General features: G+C 45.5%; 1 protein-coding gene across 7 annotated transcripts in view; it reads left to right on the forward strand.

Annotated features, from left to right (window-relative positions):
* The window catches only part of LOC126548191 (uncharacterized), a 159,225-nt gene extending 138,325 nt beyond the window's left edge, over nt 1-20,900 (forward strand). For 5 of the 7 annotated variants that reach the window (XM_055063102.1, XM_055063103.1, XM_055063104.1 and 2 more), the window contains 2 exons: nt 6,974-7,117; nt 20,607-20,900. In XM_055063102.1, the coding sequence (XP_054919077.1) occupies nt 6,974-7,117; nt 20,607-20,792 (330 nt within the window). In that variant the 3' untranslated portion in view covers nt 20,793-20,900. Of the gene's footprint in view, nt 1-6,973; nt 7,118-20,606 lie in introns of those variants that run through there. The other 2 variants (XM_055063106.1, XM_055063107.1) reach the window with 1 other exon arrangement.
* The last annotated feature ends 210 nt before the right edge of the window (nt 20,901-21,110 follow it).

A 21,110-nucleotide genomic window follows, 5' to 3' on the forward strand; every position in this document is an offset into this window, starting at 1 on the left:
GGCCAGCGGGGGAAGTGACCTAGCCTCCTGCACCACTGTGACAAATCGCTTCGGGAATCTAACAATGCGTCCCTTCGGACAGACCTGAGGCGACAAGGCGAGGCACGTTTGGTGGATTGAGTGTTGCTTGATGGCTCACGGTCGCTGTCAGGGACGATGGGAGCAAGAACCTCCTGGAAAAGGGTGTTGTACACCATTCGCTCACGGACTCCGGTAACCGCCACTGCCAACCAAGATGCGCCAGTTTAAGTCAAGCGTGACAATCCCTGTCTACGAAGCTCCCCTCCTTTCTTTGTGTTCAGGAAACAAAGGTGCCACAGTGCTTATGTTCATCTTTCGTCTTAAGGCAGAGCCCTTGGTGACTTTGGATGCTCTGGTTGGATGAAGGTGTGACCACAAATTTCCTTGACCTAGGGATGTAGGGAGGACCAAAGGGATTTAAGCAGACTGCTGAAGTGTGTGCAGTGTGCTCTGATGTGTGCTTGCCAGAAAGATGTAGTCGGCTGACCTGTAGCTCATGCTACAAGAATGATGTACTGCGCTCCGTGCTCTGGCCAGTACAATACCACTTGTTCTATGTAAATAAGTTTGCAATTCCAATGTAAGTAAACCTCCTATTCCATTCCTCATCCTGTCAACCTCGTAATCTTCACAAAAGAAGCAACCCTTGTCAACTGAACTCTGACAACAGCGTGGGCTGCTTAGCCTTCGTGTGACGTACCAGTAGCCCAGGCCAGCTACCTGTTACGAGACGCACCGGTGGCGTAGGCTAGAGAGCGACCCTCTGTGTGACGCCAGACTCCAAGGCCACGACCCCCGGCTCCTACAAAGTACATGCCCTGTTTGAAATTGTTATTATTACTCACTGTATCTTGCTGTTGTCTTTGATTCCATTTTTTTCCCCGCTCCCCTCTGTAATACCTTTGGTTTTGAGGGTAAATAAATAAACAAATAAGTAAATAAATAATAGACCACTTGCATAATGATGACAACCCTGTGCTCACATTGGCTTCCTGGCACCATCGCGACGGGAGGAGAGCGTAGGATGCGCATTCGGAAGTTTCTGGGCTGTGCAGGCTCTGTTTCAGCTCATGCCGACTGGATTGCTATACCAGCGCATAAGATATCACCATATTGCAGCATGCCATGCTTCTTTTTGCGTGTCTTTTGCTGTGATGGAATCAAGAATGATGTTAGACTAGACAAATGTTGCAGTTCCTTGAGCCAACTCCCCTTGAACTCTTCCTGTTGCCGCTTTTGCATTGCAGCAGTCAACAACACCTTCATGGCACTAGCGCCGGCACATGGCAAGCTATATTCTACTTACCCTTGGGGAGGAACTGAGATTGAGTTCGCAGGCGCATATTATACAGCAAATGTGCTATGAGTGTGTCGGGGCATCGTAGCAAACTCAGTGAGACCTCTAGCAGAATCAGCACGGCCCACTAACTCCCTACGCTCGTCCTGTGCTCACCGTGTGCTTGCCTGCACATCTACCCTTCACGATGGTGACAGGGACCCAATGTGTGCACAGGGTTATTGGCAGTATGCAAGAGTTCTATACAGACCCTTGTGGCACATCACATGGGACATTTTTAGATGCGAATTGAAACCCATAGACTTGTACTTTTTGCTTTTGCAACTTAGGATAACTATGAATGAAAAAAAAATTTTAAGAGCTACCAACAAAACCAAAGCACTACAGTTTTTATAACAGCACTTAATTACAAGTGTTATACCAATGCTTTCTCCAGTGACAATCTTTTGCTGGTTAACGGCTGAGTTAATGCCTTGGGATAGTGTAAGGACCGCAGTAGATATGGACTTTTGAGGGGTGAAGTTATGGTGAGCCATCGGCGTTAGATCGATGATAATTAAGTGGCTCCTAAGCATGCGGCTCCACGCGCCGCGCACTTGAGACAGCGCTCGAACAAGAAACGATCGGACCAGCCGGGTTCAGTGATTTCGTCTGTGTTTGACCAACGAGTAATAAAGAATGTGGGAGATCATAAACCACACGTCTTCCCACAAGTGATGACTCAGATGCTGTTCAGGGCAACTCGCATTATTTTTGTTAAAGGGGTCCAGAACCACCCCTCGGGCTTGGTGAAAAAACACATTCCATGGATAGCATGTGCTACTGTGAACATCTTGGCCAAATTTTGTCGCAGTGCGTGCCATGTGGAGCTCACAAACAGTGCGCAAAGTTAATTATATTGCTCCAGCACTCTTTTCAAACAGAGGTCTTCTCCTCACCTGTTTAGGAGCTGCCGGCGACTTGCATGTCATATTCAAGATTCCCATAGATGCCTGCTATTGGTCGATAGCCGACGTCAGTCAAGAAAGGTGTTTGGATCAGTGCACTTCTTCCTACTGTCAGTATGTATATTAATTGATGCAGTTTGCTAAACAGGCTTAAAGGGTGACTGTGGCATTGTTTTAACCATATTAGGATATTGTCTGTTTAAATGATATTGACAGTCCTTTCACTGGTAGGGTTGTTCAGTTTGCTTAGAAATTTATCAATAGTTTTAGATAACCAACAAATGAGATATTGAAACCGAAGCAGGTATCTGCTTCGTGTGACGTCATGATGAGTCTATGATGTCAGATCCTACACTACCATGATGTAAACAAGCAGAACACGTGCTATACACGCTGTGCACATGGCGCTAACGCCAAAGAAGCAAAGCTGATGATGCCTCCTGACGATACAGGGAGCTTTTACAAATCTTTCTAACTAAACACCAGCAATTTCAGCAATGATTTCAGCGACAGTGGTGGTGTAGTCTCTGATGCCACGAACACAGGATGACCAGTAAAAAGTCATGAGTCTGGAACATGCAATCAATCTTTAGAATTCATTTTCAGGAAAACTAAATGACTTGCAGCCATATTGTTTGGCACAGATAATCAGAGTACAAAAGAGAATGTATATTCAAAAGTTTATTGAGATCATTGGACATTGAAAGATCGCTGGAGTTGCCCTTTAAGTAAGCAAAAATCTGCTCTTTGAATGTCTGTAAAGGTTGCGCACTCCCGGAAGAAAGCGACTATCAATTTGGCTGCACCCGCCCGTGCACTCCTTATCGGTGTCATAAACATAGGATCTCGCTACATTCAATTAGATTTTAACAATCAACTAGCCTAGAACCACGTGAAATACAAGCCCAGACCACACACGCTCTATGCCTGCGGCACCTTGTGAGGGATGGCAGTTGGCATGTTCAAGGGACGTGTGGTAGCAGGTGCTTGCTCCCGGCCACTCCAGGCTAGAAGTGCTTTGTGTGGAGCTATTGACAGCACTTGAAAATGTGGTATGTGGATTTGCCTACTAATTCATGCGAGACAAAACCCATCCGCACCACATGGCACAGCCAGACTGGAGCACACGAGTGCCAGCACGCACTCCAGCTCTGCCGTGCACAGTTGGGCATAGCAGCATAGCGTAAATACTGCAGCCACTGCTGGGTGCCAGAATGAGCCCGAAACGAGCATAGGCAGGGCCACTGCCACCGGCACTGCCTCGGTCCTTTGGTATGGAGGATGTTGAGGGGAAGTGGGAAAGGTAAATATTGCACTTGTATTACCTATGTTTGTACTAGGTCCTTTTGAAAAATTATTTTGGTTCTTCGTTAATATTTTGGTTTTATTCGTTCCAAGGTGTTTTTGAGGCTTTAAAGAAGTGTGGTTCAGGGCCTCTTTAGTCCCTTTAGGCACTGTGTGCACAACTGTGCACGCCAAGATAGTGCATCAAAAGTAAAAGCACTGATTAAAATAATGATACTTAAAACTTGTTGCACACATCACGAAACACTTGCAGTTGGACATGTGCTGCAAGTTTGAAAATTATGTGTAAAGTGTTTTAGTAAAATGGGTTGGAAAGTAGACGGCTGGGTGTTTGGTCTCGGGATCAGTATGTCATCCTGTAGTGGGTCCACTTCTTTCATTGTTTTTCACAATGTTTAACATCAAGCACATTTCTCAAGTGGCTGGTAAATGGTTTCCAATATGCTAGATATGAAATAGTTGATAGTCTCATACCTGACATTACAGAGAGTTCTCACATAGAGTTCACATACTCTAATCTTGATAAAGCTTACCAAATAATTGCAAATGCTTAATTTGTTTTGCAGCTATATACTTTTCATGATTCTTAAGATGCGAGAAATGTGGGGAAACTACATATTCAAGGAATAGAATTGGTGCCTGAATGCGTTAAGGAAGTCCTTCAGTTGCTGTGCCATTAATTTTTCGAAAATAGTGCTTATAATGCTCCATATGGATATTGACCTGTAGCTACCAGGGATGTTGGGGTTGCTGCTTTTGTACACTGGCACAACTTATCAGCACGTAGAACTGGAGGTGCTGCTAACAAATGCAAATGTTGCCACGTTGCCAACATCGATGCTAGTCACGCAAAGCACAACAGCACAATTATGAAACCATCTAAACAGCCGAGCCAACACCGGCAAAAGTACACCGACGGAAGCTACATAGCACTTGCACAACCGGAAACCAGCCGAATCTTGCAATTGCTCTTAACGTCATTGGGGGGAACATATCTGGGTGCGGTAAGTGAGACTTCAGTGATCTCAGAAAACCTACTGAATGTAGTCAGAGTGCCATTTTTAGACTACAGGAGAAAAATGACTACCTCTGGAGTGCTCCGGAATGACCACCCTAATTCGCTATGAATAGAGCACATAACTACAGTCCAACCAAGTACAAGGACAGTGCAAGCAAATGGGAACATTCGTCACAACATTGCGTCCCAATGGGGAATACTGTGAATGACCTCTGGGTATTTATAGCTCTCATTCTATAACTTCAGGTATTACACCAGTGAGGCTTGACTGTTGCACGTGAATTCAGAGCATTAGGTTAGCCCAAATTTCAAACTAGGTAGCACGTGCATGCATCCCTAGTAGTAACAACACATCTGTTATTTCTATGTCAAGAGAAAACGGCACTATATTTCAATATACCACATGCATGCGTCCCTAGTACTAGTACCAACACACATCTGTTATTTCTGTCAAGAGAAAACAACACTATATTGAAATAATTCACTAGCATAGCATGCCTACCGCCTATAGTTTTTCTCGGGCACTGGACACTATTTATGACTTCTTTTTATTTATTTATTATCGGGCACTATTTGTGACTACACATAAGACTTCTGGCGACATTAGCGTCTTAAATACAGTCATACCGTCTCTGCATATCCCAGCACGCATCGCCATGAGTGAACTACAGTAAGCTGACTTAGTTTCACACCCATTAATGGGTGTGAAACTAACAGCCAGTGAATTCAGACTTTCTCATTGTAATGGTATTTTCTGTACTTGTACAAGTGTATTTCCATAAGTGATGTGTGAATGTGTAACTTTTATGAACTCGTGTTTTGCCCCGCAAGATGTAGGCACGCTGCAATCTCACATAAAAAGTTGCAATTGGTTCTAGACCACATTTCGGCCTTGCTTCCATGACCACTTGAATGGACCTTGGTATGACTGCGAGACCTGGACCCCTATAGGGGTCCAGGCTGCCATTCATGTTGTCTATGAAATTATAGAATGACAAAACAAATGATACTTGAATTCCTCATTGCAACAAATATACGTCATCAAGAGCAAAATTTGTTTAATAAGGTAAACGTTCATAACCTTTTTATGCCTATTTCCTAACCATTGGGTAGGCACTCAAAATCAAAGTACAGTATAAACACAAGACACTTCCTAGCGCTGCCATCTTTACTTCTCTTACAGGTGTCCAGGCTTCCAGCCATGTAGTCTACAAAAGGGATAAAACAATGATACCTAAATATCCTATTGCAACAAATATAAATCAAAAGCACAACTCCTTTAATAAAGCAAGCCTTTCTAACCTTTCTAGGTAGACAACACGGCAAAGAGTTGCCATCTTGTAGATTGGTATAATGCATTGCATGATGTATGTGCAGTGGTCAGCGATTGAAACGCAATACTCGGAGCGCGTCACTGCCGGCCCCTTTTTTTGTGCCACCATTGGCCACTGAATTGCTGCATTTCTGTATCGCATGAAAGCGCGAGCCTTTGCGATGCATTGTGACTGCATTTTACCCTCCCAGAGATCACCCAGCACTTACCAGTGGCGCAAAAAGTGCTGGCCGCCATGTGGTCTGAATATCGCATTTCAATTGCTGTACATGGGACAGATTTTTGGTGGAGCCTGGCACAAAACACTTCCGGTTTAAAAACACCGAAGTTGCCCTTGAAAGGAAGGAGAGGAAAGCGTTGTCATTCTGTTGCAGCAAGCCATTGCCAGTATGCATGTAAGCCTGTGCAAGGAAAGCTAGGTAAATGCTGTGCAGTTTTCAATAAAGTCTACTCCTTCCCTGGCTCCCAGCCAGCTTGTTACTTAGCTGCTGCATCAGTGCTTTGCCACTAGTCACAGGAAACTCAGTTGGTTCTGGCAGTGGCAGCAGAGGTGCAGTGCACTGAAATATCATGTATGCACAGCGAAAGTTCATGAAAGAGCACTTCTGTGACATGGCTTTGATGGGCATGGACATCTCCCTGGAAGCCTATGGAGTGTGTGGTTTTCTGAATTGAAATGTGAGAAAACGCATGGGAGAAGAGAATGAGAAATTGGGGGCATGTATACCTAAGAAGTTCTTGTGCCATAGCGTTAGCATATTTTTGTTTAATTGTTCTCTAAGAATTTAGTGGCTCTTTAAAATGTCCAGCAAGACAGCTTTAAGTTATGCTAAAGGGTTCAGTCAAACATCTGATTATCTTTAAGCCTTTTGAGACATCTCACTTGAAACACATTTTATCTTTACTGTGGGCAAGAAGAAGAAATGTGCACCAGCTTGCTTCTTGTGTAGACATTTAATCTTGGTCAGGTATTTCACCTGACCAAGATAGGTTCTCACCATTTCATCATTATTGCAAACACTTTTAGTGAACCTTTTGTTTTTTTAATGCAGCTGCTGAACGAGTCGGAATCAAGCAACCTTCGTCTGACTGAGCAAGTTCGAGTGCTCAAGGAAGAGATTCGGCGTCTTGAGCGCAACCAGGAGAGAGAGAAACACGCTCAGAACCTGGAGTATCTTAAAAATATCATCATGAAAGTAAGAAACCCTTTGAATGCACAATTGAATGGTGTTATACTGTCGTCTATTGAGGCACAGAATGCAATGGCCTGTGCTCAAATGGTGCCTCCTGATGGACATAGTGAATGGGCGTGTTTTAGCAACAAATGTCCTCGTGAAGAAAGTAGTTTACTATATATTGTCGTGAGAGGAAAAGGTAAACAGTCAGTTCCAAGTGAACAGCCATTTACTGTTCGTTTCTGCAGCAGCTACCACGCACACTTCTTCCTCCTCGGCTTCTAGCGTAACTAGCGCGTGCCATTGCCCCTCCCTCCAAAAAAAAAAAAAGTTAGGTAATGTCAAATGCCATAAGGAGAAAATAAAAGAAATGAGAAAGACAACGGACGTGACGACAGGGGCCACACCACAAAGTTTGTGGATGAGAGTCAGTGCGAGTGGTAGGACTTTATCCTGGTAATGTGAACAATGTCAGAGGAATGTGGTCTACGGGAGTGGTACAAAGTTTAGGCTGGAATAACTTCATAGTTGACAGGACTTAGACGGTGCAAAACTATGTAGGGTCCAAAGTATCGGCGCAATAATTTTTCTGAGCGGCCTCGTTGACGTATAGGAGTCCAAACCCATACGAGATCTCCCGGGGTGTATGTGACGTCTCGATGGCGTATATTGTATTGACGAGCATCTTGACTTTGTCAAGATAAAATTCGTTGCCGTGCAAGGTGCCGCACTGCTTCGGCACGCTGAACAAAGGCATCTGTATCTGGCGTGGTAGGTTGAGACGAAGTTGGTAGGAGCATCACGTCAAGCATAGTGGTGAAGTCGCATCCGTAGACCAGACGAAAAGGAGGAAACCCGCTGATTTCTTGAAGTGCACTGTTATACACGAATGTCACGTACGGGAGCAGTTCGTCCCAATTTTTATGATCCGTGGCGACATACATAAATAGCATATCTGCACTCGTTTTGTTGAGACGCTCAGTTAACCCGTTAGTCTGCGGGTGATACGCAGTTGCTGTACGGTGCATTGTTCCACTCACCTGCAGAATATCTCGAACCAACTGGGCGGTGTAGGCTCTACCACGGTCTGTGATAACGACAGCGGGAGCACCATGTCGAAGGATATTTTTGACAAAGAAGTTGGTCACATCTGAAGCAGTAGCTCGCTGAACGGCTAGTGTTTCAGAATATCAAGTGAGGTAATCGGTGGCGACAACAATCCAGTGGTTATCAGCCGAAGTCTTTGGAAATGGGTCAAGTAAATCCACCCCAACTTGTTCAAAAGGTGAGCAAGGAGGTCGTACAGGCTGAAACAGACCGACTGGTTTCAGTGGTGGAATTTTGCGACGCTGGCAATCTCGACAACTTCTGATGTACTGCTTCACAGTTTTTGCAAGTTTTCTCCAGTAGTACTTCTGCTGGATCCTTGCCATAGTACGTGTGAAACCAAGATGCCCAGACATTGGTTTGTCGTGGCATGCACATAGAATGTTGTCACGGAGAGGAGCGGGAGCAACAAGCAGGAAAACGGTTGACGTAGGGTGAAAGTTCTGCTTGTATAGGATGTCGCCACATAGGCAGAAAGAGGACAAGTGGTGCGAGAACTGCCGCGGGGGTTGTGGGCGGATTCCTTCTAGGTATTCAATCAAGGGCTGGAGCTCGGCTGGAGCTAGGTTTAAAGACTGAAGAGTACAAAGAAAACCAGAGTCGTCGTCAGTATCTAGTGGTGCGGGTTCGACGGGGGCGCGGGAGAGACAGTCAGCGTCCGTGTGTTTCTGGCCAGACTTATAGATGATTTTCACATCAAATTCCTGCAACCGAAGGCTCCATCTTGCGAGATGGCCTGGAGGATCCTTGAGATTCGCCAGTCAGCAGAGAGAGTGGTGGTCGCTGACGACGTGGAAGGGGTGCCCGTACAAGTATGGCTGGAACTTCTGGATAGCCCATACGGCTGCCAGACATTCCTTTTCAGTTGCTGGGTAGCTTTTTCAGCAGCAGACAAAGTTCGGCTGGCATACGCAATAACGCGTTCGACACCAGCTTAAAACTGTACGAGTGTTGCTCTGAGACCAATGTTACTAGCATCAGTATGCACTTCTGTATCGGCCTCGGTGTCAAAGTGACCAAGAATCGGTGGTGTCTGTAGACGTCGCTGAAGGTCGTGGAAGGCGTCAGATTGTGCCGGGCCCCAAACAAATGTGACGTCATTCTTGAGTCGTTGCAAAGGTTCGGCAATCTCACAAAAATTGGGCACAAAATGGCGGTAATACGCGCAAAGCCCTAAAATTCGGCAGACATCATTCTTTGTCTTCAGTATCGGGAACAGAGCAACTGCCATGGCTTTGTTAGGGTCAGGGTGCACACCGGTGTTACTGACAATATGACCTAGAAATTTAGGCTCCTCGTAGCCAAAGCGACATTTTTCGGGCTTCATAGACAGGCCGGCGGTGCGGATGGCTTGAAGAACCGCCTCAAGCCGCTAGATGTGTTGTTCAAACGTGGTGGAAAAAACAACTACATCGTCTAGACTAAACACGAGTGCCACTTAAGGTCAGATAAAACTGTGTCCTTCGTGCGTTGAAATGTGGCCGGAGCAGAATACAATCCAAAAGGGAGGACCCTAAATTGATAGGGACCATCAGGTGTTATAAACGCCATTTTTTCCTTGTCCCATTCGGTAGCTCCAATCTGCCAGTACCCACTACGCAGATCCATTGAAGAAAAGTAACGGGCATGTCGCAGGGGATCCAAAGAATCGTCAATCCAAGGAAGTGGGTAAACGTCTTTTTTCGTGATCTTGTTCAGTTTGTGATAATCGGCACAGAATCGTAGTGAACCGTCTTTGTTCTTAACTAATACAACAGGTGAAGCGCAAGGACTTGTCGATGGTTGAATGACGTCATCGTTTAGCATTTGTTTAACTTGAGGACGAGTAGCATCTTGTTCTCTCTGTGACACGCGATAAGCGTGTTGGCGAACAGGTTGGACGGTTGGTTCAGTGATGATTCTGTTTAGTTAAAGGAGTCTGTTTGACCTTCGATGTGGTGGCGAAACAGTCGCTAAATGACGATAGCAGAGTGAGGAGCCTCTCCTTTTCGTGTTGGTCTAGCTGTGGGTTGACGTTGATGCGACTGGTCAAGTCCACATCGCTGGGTTCCCGAATCGAGATTTTCATTACCGAAGCACAGGCGTTGGACTCATCCACCATTTCAAGGTAGGCCTTGGTGGTATGCCTCGCAAAGTGCTTGTATTCGCCACTGAAGTTGGTAACTAGAATCGTGGTTTGCCTATTTTGGAGCTCTATGAGACCTCATGCAACGCCGACTTCTCGATCCAGCAAGATGGTGAAGTTACCTTCGGCAATGCCTATTCCTAGTTGGTCTTGGGGGCATTCAACAAGGACGAAGATGCTACTTCGAGGCGGTAATGTCATGCAGTCATTGACCACGCGTAAAGCCGTGCGGTGATGTTCATCCTCCACACTCGAATCCGAAGAAACATAGTTAGAAAAAGTCACAAACAAGTCATGCAGGTTAATGATCGCCCCATGTTCTTGGAGAAAATCCATGCCCAGTATAACCAGCCGAGAACACTTGGACAGCACAAGGAAAGACGCTGCGAAAGTCGAAGTAGAAATTGCAAGTCTGATGATGCGTCGTCCAATGGGTAATACGAGGTGTCCTCCAGCCGTAACCAGATGTGGGCCGTCCCACGCTGTCAGCACCTTGCGTAGCCGAGTGGCCAGTGAGGCACTCACAACCGAGTAATCAGCTCCAGTATCGACAAGTGCAGTTACTGGATAACCGTCGATGGAAGCAGTAATAGCAGCGAAAGTTCTTTTGGCAGTTTCAAATGAAGGCGTCGGCGGAGGATATTTGACGATTGGCATGACAGCGGCCTCACCCCCGGAGATCACTGTTTTCAGTTTCCCCGGCGCAGGCTTCCACCGTTTACTCCAGCGGAATCAAAGGCGGGTCGAGCGTGGTTTGGTGACGCGTATCGACGAGGTGATGGCAACTGTGACTGTCTTCGCTGCGTGGCAGGAGGAAGCCGGTTACTTTTTAAGTATTCCTCGATTTCATGCAGGTGTTCGCCATAGTGCGGGCAACGGGCGTCCGGATGGTATCCCCGCAGACCAATCCGTCGGTACTGACAGTCGCGATACCTGTGACCAGCCTCCCCACGGTGATAGCACAACGGACTATTGTCGGGAGCGTGCCATACTGTAGACTTGCGCAGACCAGGATGAAAAGCTGTTTGCAGATTCGTGCAGTGGATTGGATTTGGGAAGCGTCGAGGAATCCGAGCAGGCGGTTGCAAGAAATGGCCCTTTGATGGCGCGCAAACACGAAGAGCATCCGCGTACAAGGACGTGGGGGGTTCAGTACGTGTTGGTGGTGAGGGATGAACAACTTTGCCGCCGATTTCCTCCCGAATGACGTCCGTAAGAGCTGCGGCACTCGGAGGTGCTGGAGCCGATGCATAAGGCTTCTGCAGTTCTCAAACAATTTGACGTATTAGTTCGGTATGGGTGTCCCTGTCATCATTTTCAGGTACGAGAGAGCATGCAGCAGTCATGGTGGTCTGGCGTTCATACTACAAGAGCCACTGCCGAAGCATACATTCCATGGCTGTTGCCTCACGAATGAACTGAGGCACTGTTGTAGGAGGATTGCGCACGAGACCCACGAAAAACTGTTCTTTTACGCCTCGCATTTACAGACGCACCTTCTTTTCTGGCATTAGTGGGTCGGCCCGACGGAACAATCGCGTGATGTCTTCGACGAACATGGCGACGGTTTCGTTCGGCATTTGGAACCTTGAAGACAGTGCCTCTTCGGCTCTTTCTTTCTTTTTGGGGGTGTTGAAGGCATCACGAAGCAGTCGGTAAAACTCCTGCCAGCTGGTAAATGAGTCTTCGTGGTTCTCGTACCATACTCTTGCCGCGTCTAAAAGCGAAAAGTAGACGTTCTTCAACTTATGCCGATCGTCCCAGTCGTTAAAGGCAGCGACCCGATCGAAATGGTCCAACCAGTCTTCAGCATCCTCAAAGGTGTCACCGTGGAACGGGTTAGGCATGTGAGGCGCGTTGCATGGTACAGCAGCATTTGGGATCCCCTCGGTTTGGCTTACGGTAGTTGACATCTTCCTCACGGAGCTTGCCAGGGGACTGTATTGTGGTGGAAGACCTTGGAGGCGATGGCTGCTTCTATTGATTTCTGCCGTCCCCGAGGTACTGGCGTTGGTAGCTTCTGGTTCAGGACTAGTAGGCATGCGGTGGATGCGTACCTGGCGCCTCCACCAGTTTGTCGCGAGAGGAAAAGGCAAGCAGTCAGTTCCAAGCGAACGGCCATTTACTGTTCATTTCTGCAGCAGCTACCACGCACACTTCTTCCTCCTCGGCTTCTAGCATAACTAGCGCGTGCCAATATAGTAAGCTGAGAACTGAGTCTTCACATTGGCAGCACGTAGGAGAGAGGCAGGAGGAATAGGACAGAGGCTGGTTTAATTTTTTGCTTCATTTTTATGTCACTTAAATGCAAGCTGAAGGGCTGTAAATTTATGCCAGAAATCTGGCTACAGTAACATAGAAGCTTTTTTTTTTTAATTTACCTTGCAGAGCCCAGAAGGGACAAGGGAGTAAGGGGAACAATATAGAAAATTTATACATAGTACCCATGCAATGTGTACACCTTATATAAATCATAAAAACAGTGAGTGTGGTTTGAAGGACTTCCGTAAAACTTTTTAAAAATTGTAAACGGTAATTTGTCCTCTTTATTGAAAGGAGTGGGACATCATGTTGGAGGAATGTAATGCCTTACGTTCAGCTATGGTGGCTAGAAAGAGCTGAATATCACTCATCATGAAGTCACATAACAAGCAGTTCAATATCGTAATCGGAAGAAAGCATATGTGCAGGCACATTCCCGTAATGCGACAAAGCTTTAAATAGTGCATTCGCTGCTGCTTGCCTTGCCTTGTTCTCTGCTTTTCCGAGGAAATACAACCTTGTCATTGCATAGAACTTGATTAGGCTGTTAATGATATCTTTCAAGTGTTGTGCGCAACCAACTAGTGTGAGTCGATTTCCTTTTCTACACATAATTCAACTCCAATGTGCCATTTGGTTTTAATTTGCTAAAGCTGAAGCTGTACGTAAACAGTTTTCTATGTTTGCAATAAATGTCTGCAGTTTATCAGATGGGTAAGGCACTCTCCTCCCCTCTCTACTTGTGCAAGCATTTTCATAGCGCTTTTGAGCACTGTTCAAATTTGGTTTTGCTGATTATTCTTTGGGGCTACATAGCCTGTTATGCAATAAATTGATTACTAAATAACAATTATTAAGTTAACTCCAGAAAGTCAATAAAAGATACACTTTCTCCAGATTATCAAGCCTTTGCACAGTGATAACCACCAAATGCATTCAAACAAAGGTGTCACTGATATACATATCACCATCCAGATGAATACAGTAAGCTTCTAGCAGCCCGCATGCAACGTTACTTCCAAGCTACTTAAAAGACCCGAACAATAGTTTGCATGAGCTTACATCCAGGTCCAAAGCAACGCATTTGGCATTTTAAAGGTTCATCCATTATTGCTTCAATCTTGAAGGTGCGTTGAAGTTGTTCTAAATACACTGACACAACTGAAGACGCTGAGAAAGCAGGAGACTTTGAGAATACAACAGCCAGCTACTGCGTTATCAGTCGCCCGTCCAAGAAGTCCTAGTAGTTCAGCGGTAGTCTGTGTTTTCGGTATTTACTGGCTATTTCACTTTTGTATGCATGTGTTTAGGCATGACGCGATCATTGTTTGTGTTCATCCCCAGCATGTCACGTTGCAGAGGCAACGCCAGTGACATGCTGCAAGATGCTTACAAAGTCATGTGAAAGTTATTCAGACACCGACTCAGACGGTAACCCAGCAATGCTGCCAGCTGAAATCACTGGACTTTTGGACAGTACATAGGAGGATTGGGCCTTTGATGGCATCGAGTGAAGTGCACTAAATGTTGGTTTCTTGCGCCTATGAGGAAGCGCTGTTCAAGTTTCCTGTCTTCTAGAATTTGCAGCTCTTAAAAATTTTGTTAACAGTGCCCCAAGATGAGGCAGTACGACCTTTCACAATAAGTGGACAAGCATGGGGGTTCATGTTTCACCGTGCCGACCGAGTTAAAATATGTACTTGTACAAGAAATTGAAATTCATCCTCAAATAATTTGCAAGAATGACTAATGAAATTTTGAACTAATTACTTTACCGCACACATTGTACTTTATGAATTGTAGCCAGTGCGATTACATATCTATTTGGAATGAATTCTGAGAATGGCATCAGTTTCAAGATATGCGCCATCAAACTTTTGGTAAAAATTCAGTTCCACTTACTAAAACGCAGTTTTATGCATTGAAGCACACACACACACACACACCTGGAATGCCCATGTGTTTCATCGCACACTTTGGGAATGAATATCTAAAAACTGGTGTCATCCTAAAAATTCACTCCAAGTGGATGCACCTCTGAACATTGAATAAACATTATTCACAGCCACCACCCTTGCGACATTATACATGAGTGAGCGTGCCACCATAATTCTGAAATTTCGGTTACCTTTTTTTTAATTTTTTTTTTAAGAGAAGGTGGCAGTTCCTTAGGGAAGTTCTAATACTCGAGTCTAAGTAATAAGTTGTGTACTTACACAAAAATTGCTAATGACAGAGACAAAGATCTGTAATGGAGGTTTATTACCGCCATAAATGCACACAAATGAAAGAATCTCGCAGGGTGTCTACCGACCGGGAAAACCGGGAATTCTCAGGGATATTGAATAGTCTATAAATACTCAAGGAAAATTTGGGGAATTTCTGCTTCTATGAGGGAAAATTAGCTGTAATTTTATTGAAAGGGGCCGAAAGTCGCAATAGTGCACGCTCGAGTAACAGAGAGGAACAGTAAAGAATCGACTTTGACGCCGTGTCGTCGGCTGGAGGAGTTGGCGATGTACAGTCGACGCCCGATTTTTGGGACATGCCCGATAATTCGGATGTCTTCGCGGCACTACCACGTACCCCATAGAGTTAGTGTATAAGAACGTCTGAAATTTCGGACGCAAGAACCCTTCGCCGTCCGATTTTCAGGACTCTTGCGTGACCGCAGGTACGAAATGGCATTAATCAAAGCCACCACCGCTGACATTTTGATTATCTCGACGTCTCGAGCCGGCGCTCTCGCACGCAAAACCGCTAGGCCTAGCTGCTTCGACGCTCGCTATTAAAGGGACCCTGAAACGATCTTGACGATTTTCTACAAACGTACTGAGTCGTTAGAGTAGGTCCTTCTGATCATTAATTGACACATCGAAGTGCTCCGCGTAAAGCGTGTAATTCATTATAAGGTTTTAAAAATGCACATCGCTGCCGATCGGAGCACGCTGCTCGGCGGAATTTTAAGCCGCCCCTACCCATATGACGAAAATCACCCATATGACGTCAGTGGGGCGAGCTTTCCCATTGGCTGACAAGGGCGCGTGATCAATAATTTTTCCAACTTTATGGTAAACAAATGATCTTCGTAATAGTTGGAATGTTAGTTCATTTGTTTTTATAAACAGAAAGTAACATAAAGAGAATGCACAAGAACGATTTTTCAATACAATTAAGCACTTCCGGCACACAGCAAGTGTCGTCTGCTTGTGTTACAACGTACTCCATTTTGACGAGAGCTCCGCGGTCAGAGTCGGTCTCAGTCTTTTTGCGAGCACTATGATTCGACTTTGTTACTTTGTGGACTGCAAACGTAGCGACTGGCAATATGTCAAGCTGCGACATCGTGTCCCTCTGCAAGGCAGCATACGAGCGAGCTGGCTGCTGCGCATCGGAATGCCGCTATCCGATCGGCGCCAGGGTTTGCGCGTTTGTGGCCGTCACTTTACACCGGAAGATTACTAACGCAATAGCGTTTCGCGAGTCCGGTATTAGGGCAAATGCAAGCGCAAGGGGACAGGGTCTGGCCGCTTGACTGTGCCGTAGCGGGATGAGCCATGGGATGAGCAGAATCGCATATGCGAATGGACTGCACGGTGCAGCCACCTGGTGGCACAGAGCTCAACCATACACAGTAGCAGTAACGAAGTGTATTCTTCTTTGCTGCTGGTGTGTATTTTTCGCAGGAGTGTAATCATCAACACTTTGTTTTTATAAATGTTTAAAATGTTTTACACTTGGTTAGAGCAATATTAGCGCTTTGTTTGGCTGGTTAAGCGCTGCGCCAACAAGTGGCTGGACCGTGCAGACCGATCAGGCGGCACGTACGTCTACGCTAAAGTTCCTTCATCAGCTTGAGTTTATGCCTCCAGTCATTTGCCGAAATGACTAGCTTGCCTGTGGTTACCGGAATACCAGACACGTTCGGCGCTACGACAAAATGCTCGCAACGCACGCTGCTTCGATAGCTCTCGCTTGGGGTCGACGGCCAAGCGGCTAGCGGAGAGGCTTCACGCGGGCAGGGGCGGGCTCCAAAACAACCGGAAGTGGACGATGTGACGTCGCATCGTGACGCGAAACCAGTGAAGGCGGAGCTTAGCCCCGATCGCTCGGCGAACGAGTTGAGGAGGAAAAGCATGACTAGGGAGGAGGGTAACTTCTAATCGCTTGTAGCTCCATTAATACGTAACGCTTCGCTTAAATTGTGGTGTGAATGTTCTACTTAAGCTGTACCCTACGCGTCTATAAAATTTGTCCGAACCGTTTCAGGGGCCCTTTAAGCTTCTTGCTATCCGGTGTCGTGTTTTTCATTAAATCAATTCGCCGCTGACAGCAATGGCACCATTTCCGCCTTTGTAATCCTCACGATTGGCTTCGAAGCTCGGAAAGCACGGCGCGTTGCATGATGCAGGTTCCCGAAAGTCAGCTTCGCCTCAATACAGCAATGTTACGCGGGGAAGCATATGCGAAGAAACTGCGGTGAAGCTTAAAAAGCTTGTGAAGGGGCAATTGTCACGGGATACAGCATGTATTCCTTAATTATACACGCATGCACACGTGGTCTTCTGTCACAGTACTAGCACCGATATGCCTAATAAGTGTACTGGCAGGCCTTGAGAGCTTTTTCGGACGTGCCTATGGGGACTTGAGCCCTTAAAGGCAGTCAAAGACACGCATTCATTTTTTCGAACTACCCGATTTTTCGGACGTTTTCGTGGCCCCTAGGAAGTCCGAAAAATCGGATGTTGACTCTACAATTGACCAATAGGATGCTTCAAATGGTCCGCGGGGCGAATGCGCGGCGGAAGGAGGACGAGAACAAAAAGGACTGACACGTTGAGGAATGAACGGGAAAGGAAGCGTGCTGCCGCTTCTTTGAAGGAGCTTGACCTCAAAAAACAAAGTGTTGGCTGATGCCGAGATGCAGGTGTCCCTAATACAAACCAAAATAAACTCTTTAAAGCAGTGAAGCGCAACACTGAAGCGTTGTGCATGGGCGAAGTGTGTGTCAGGACAGTTGAGAGAGAATCTCACTTGTGACAAAGTTCGGGTCTCACACCAATGAGCTTGCTATCAGCTGACAGGAATAGCCCATCTTCGAAAATATTTGCTTCTTTATGCATCTCTTTTTATTCATATTTGAAAATGTTCGACTCGATTTGCAATGGGCTTCACTATTTTTTTAGATATTTTATTCGCTGTGCATTTTAGTAACCTCTCCCTTCTGTTTTCTTTTTCAATAAAATAAACACTACCTCTTACTATTCAAACTCGATTAAGTTGTTTATTTTTTAACATGCTTACTAAAGAGTGACACCGTTGGGCGACATAATGTAGGGAGCCCGTCTTGACATAAAACAAAGTTCTGTGTCACTCGGGGAATATTGGAAAGGCACTCAGGGAAAATCAGGAAAACTCGGGGAATTTGGAAATGTCGACTTGGTAGACACCCTGATGATTTACGAGCTAATTTGAATACCTGAACAATTATCCTGCACATTGTGATTTACAAGCTAATTTGACAAATCAACAGGGTTGTCTTCATGCAACTGCTCCTGGAACTGAACGTACGGTACATCTCGTGCTTCTTTCTCATTGTTGCCATTTCGCCGTGGTTTCTCATTCCGGGCGCTATCCGTGGAAGCACATGGGTCTCTTCTCATAGCTTCAGAAGTCACAAGACTGTGCCATCCAGCTGCGGTTAAATTTCCACAGGTCGTGGAACTTGCTGTACCTCTATGCTTTTTGGATCCCTCAGCAAGTAGGAAACAGTGTTGTACCCAAAAGTGAAAAGACACCTGCACTTACTATCAGTGCCGATCGAAGTTGTGGTACACTGTGCAGGAATTAGTGACGTTGACTCAATTGATGCATTGTCCGTGTGAGCCAGCAGAACCCTCCTGCCGTAACCCACCTGCTGTAAAGATTGAAAGGTTCTTTGATTTTTTGCTGTAAAATTGAAAGAAAACTTCCCAAGCAACAAGAGATTGTTATGAAGAACAATGTGGAGTACACTGAATAGGTACCTAATTAGTTTTCAAGGCAACATGATTTCAGCATTTTAACTTCGGAAGTGGGGGGGGGGGGGGGGCGTGTTTGATCTTAAGCATGAGGTAGACATTCTATTAAGTGGAGTAGACCATATTGTACAAGTCCATTTCTAGGTACCTATGTTTTCGGCTGCTAACACTGTTCCTAATATGCAGTGAGAGTAGGCTCCCTTGAATATGTAGCAGGTGGTTTTCATGCAGAAAATGAATTTTTATTTCTGATTTTAAATTCTATATTCAGCTTACTTTTTTTTCCTTGAGTTGGGAGCTTCTGTTAAGTATTTGCACACCTCTAAAACTGTTGAAGCCATTACAGGGCTTTCCAGTGGCTTGGTCATGCAGTGGGTCCTCTTTTTGTTAATTTGGACAGTGATTATATCAGACAAACTTATGATTAAGCTGCTTCTGCTGAACTCTTGGCTTGTGGTCAGTAATGGCTGGAAGTACAGTATGGCTCTAAAGTTAAAATGCAAATTATTGGTGCTGAACTTATCGTTACTCATTAGATAATGTTGAATGGCCTAAATTATGCCTGACTCAAGTCCTCAGATGGGTTCCTCATTCTGTATGCTCAGTATTTTGTGTCTATATTAAGCAAGTAGTTCTGCATCTCGTGCCGGAAAGGATCTTCGGTTAACTCCATCACAATTCCTTGCTTATACAATTGCAGGTGTTGACTTGGTCACAGTACTTCTGTTCTGATTATGTGTGCAAATGTCACCACATCTATACATCAAGTATGTTACCGTCTTTGAAAGTGAAATGAAATGTTCTGCAGGTGTTTCCCTGACAAATCAATCTATTGGTCAACATATCACTAGATGCTTGTGGCATGTCTGCTTAATGTAGTACTACATAATGTTGATCATTGTCTCAACCCTTGTGATGGAATGAAGAAACTACTGTATTTTTTCACCCATACAAAAATTTAAGAACATTTAGCAGTAAAGTGAGGGTGCGGGTTATGTGCGAATTTCAGCTTAAAGTGTGGCTTCACGGCCATGCGCGCCGCAGTGCCATGAAGCCACCACTTCAAGGCAAGGTTTTCTGCCTTTCAGTTTCGTTGTCTCTTAGGAAACCCCACCCTCTCACCACCCATGCATGTTGAAGCTCCCTTCACCCTCTTTCATGGCTGGCCATTCTCATCCTCTTTACCGGTCACCATATTGTATTCAGTAGTTAGCGAATAGTGCGTGTGGTACCGGCAAGCTTGTACGACACCTGTTCTCACACGCTCCCTCAGTCCGCGCGAAGAGCTTTGCGATATGGCGGTGAGCCAAATCACAGTTGGATTTTCGGCTCGGTCACGTTTGCTCTGTCACGTTGCGCATGAGAGGGCGTCTCCATCCGCGCTTTCATCCGTTGTCATGTGATTGCTAGCTGCAAAGTCATTCGATTCATGTCACATTTCACGTGACTGGTTTGTTGGCTATAACGTCTGGCATATGAATCCAGCTTTGTCAGCACCGCTGCAGATGGGCGAACTGAGCCACTGGTCAAAGATGCAACGTGAACGAGTCGTGCATCCGCAAGTGGAGACTGCTTTTGCAATGATTTGAGCATTGTTCTAGCCATTATTTCTGTGGGTTATGCACGGGGATATTTTTTTTTTTTTCTGAGTTGTTGAAATTGGGGGTGCGGGTTATACACAGTAACGGGTTGTACGCACAAAAATACGGTACTAGGGGGATGGAACGAAACACGTGCAGGAAGAAAACTAGGTAGAATTATGTTATGTGATTTTTCCTTACTAGCCAATATGTATCATAGGGATGATTCTCTTTCTGAAGTTTTGGGGCTGCACAATATTTCATGACTTAGTGAAACTTCAATTTGCTTTCAAAGGATTGTACCTCGGACATTTTTGAATAAGCTCTTTTCTGTTTGGGTTTCGTGTTTGAGCTGAGCTTGATATTATAGTAGCATCTGTTGGCACCTCTATATTTATTACATGCTTTTGGTGCAGTTTGTAACATTGCGTGGTGGCAGTGAGAAGGAGCGGCTGGTACCTGTCCTGACAACGATGCTGAAGCTCAGCCCTGAGGAGAAAAAAGACCTTGAGGCTGTTGTGACTGGTGAAATGCAGCAGGACGCAGCTGGTGCATCAGGCTGGGGTGGCTACTTACCTCGGTGGACAGGTTTTGTTGGATGACAGCTCCACACAAGCATTCAAACATGTAAAATTGTGTACTATAGTGCCAGGACCAAATGTACAGTGTATGCACAAGTAACGCTAACAAATAAATGCTTCACAACTGTGTGGCACGTCTTTTATTCTGCATTTGTTGCAGCCAAAGATATGCTCGGCTCATTGCATAAATTGTGCAGTATTGGGAATGTTGCGCCAATTGCACCAATCTGCGCAGACTAATTTGTTGTTCCTTATTGCTCCAATACGTTCTTTTTCACCTAAATTGCACCACGGTGTACTAGTTTTTGTGGTGTGAAAATTGGGAAGCTATGATTCAAC

The sequence above is a fragment of the Dermacentor andersoni genome, chromosome 1, assembly GCF_023375885.2.
Source record: "Dermacentor andersoni chromosome 1, qqDerAnde1_hic_scaffold, whole genome shotgun sequence".
NCBI lineage: Eukaryota > Metazoa > Arthropoda > Arachnida > Ixodida > Ixodidae > Dermacentor > Dermacentor andersoni.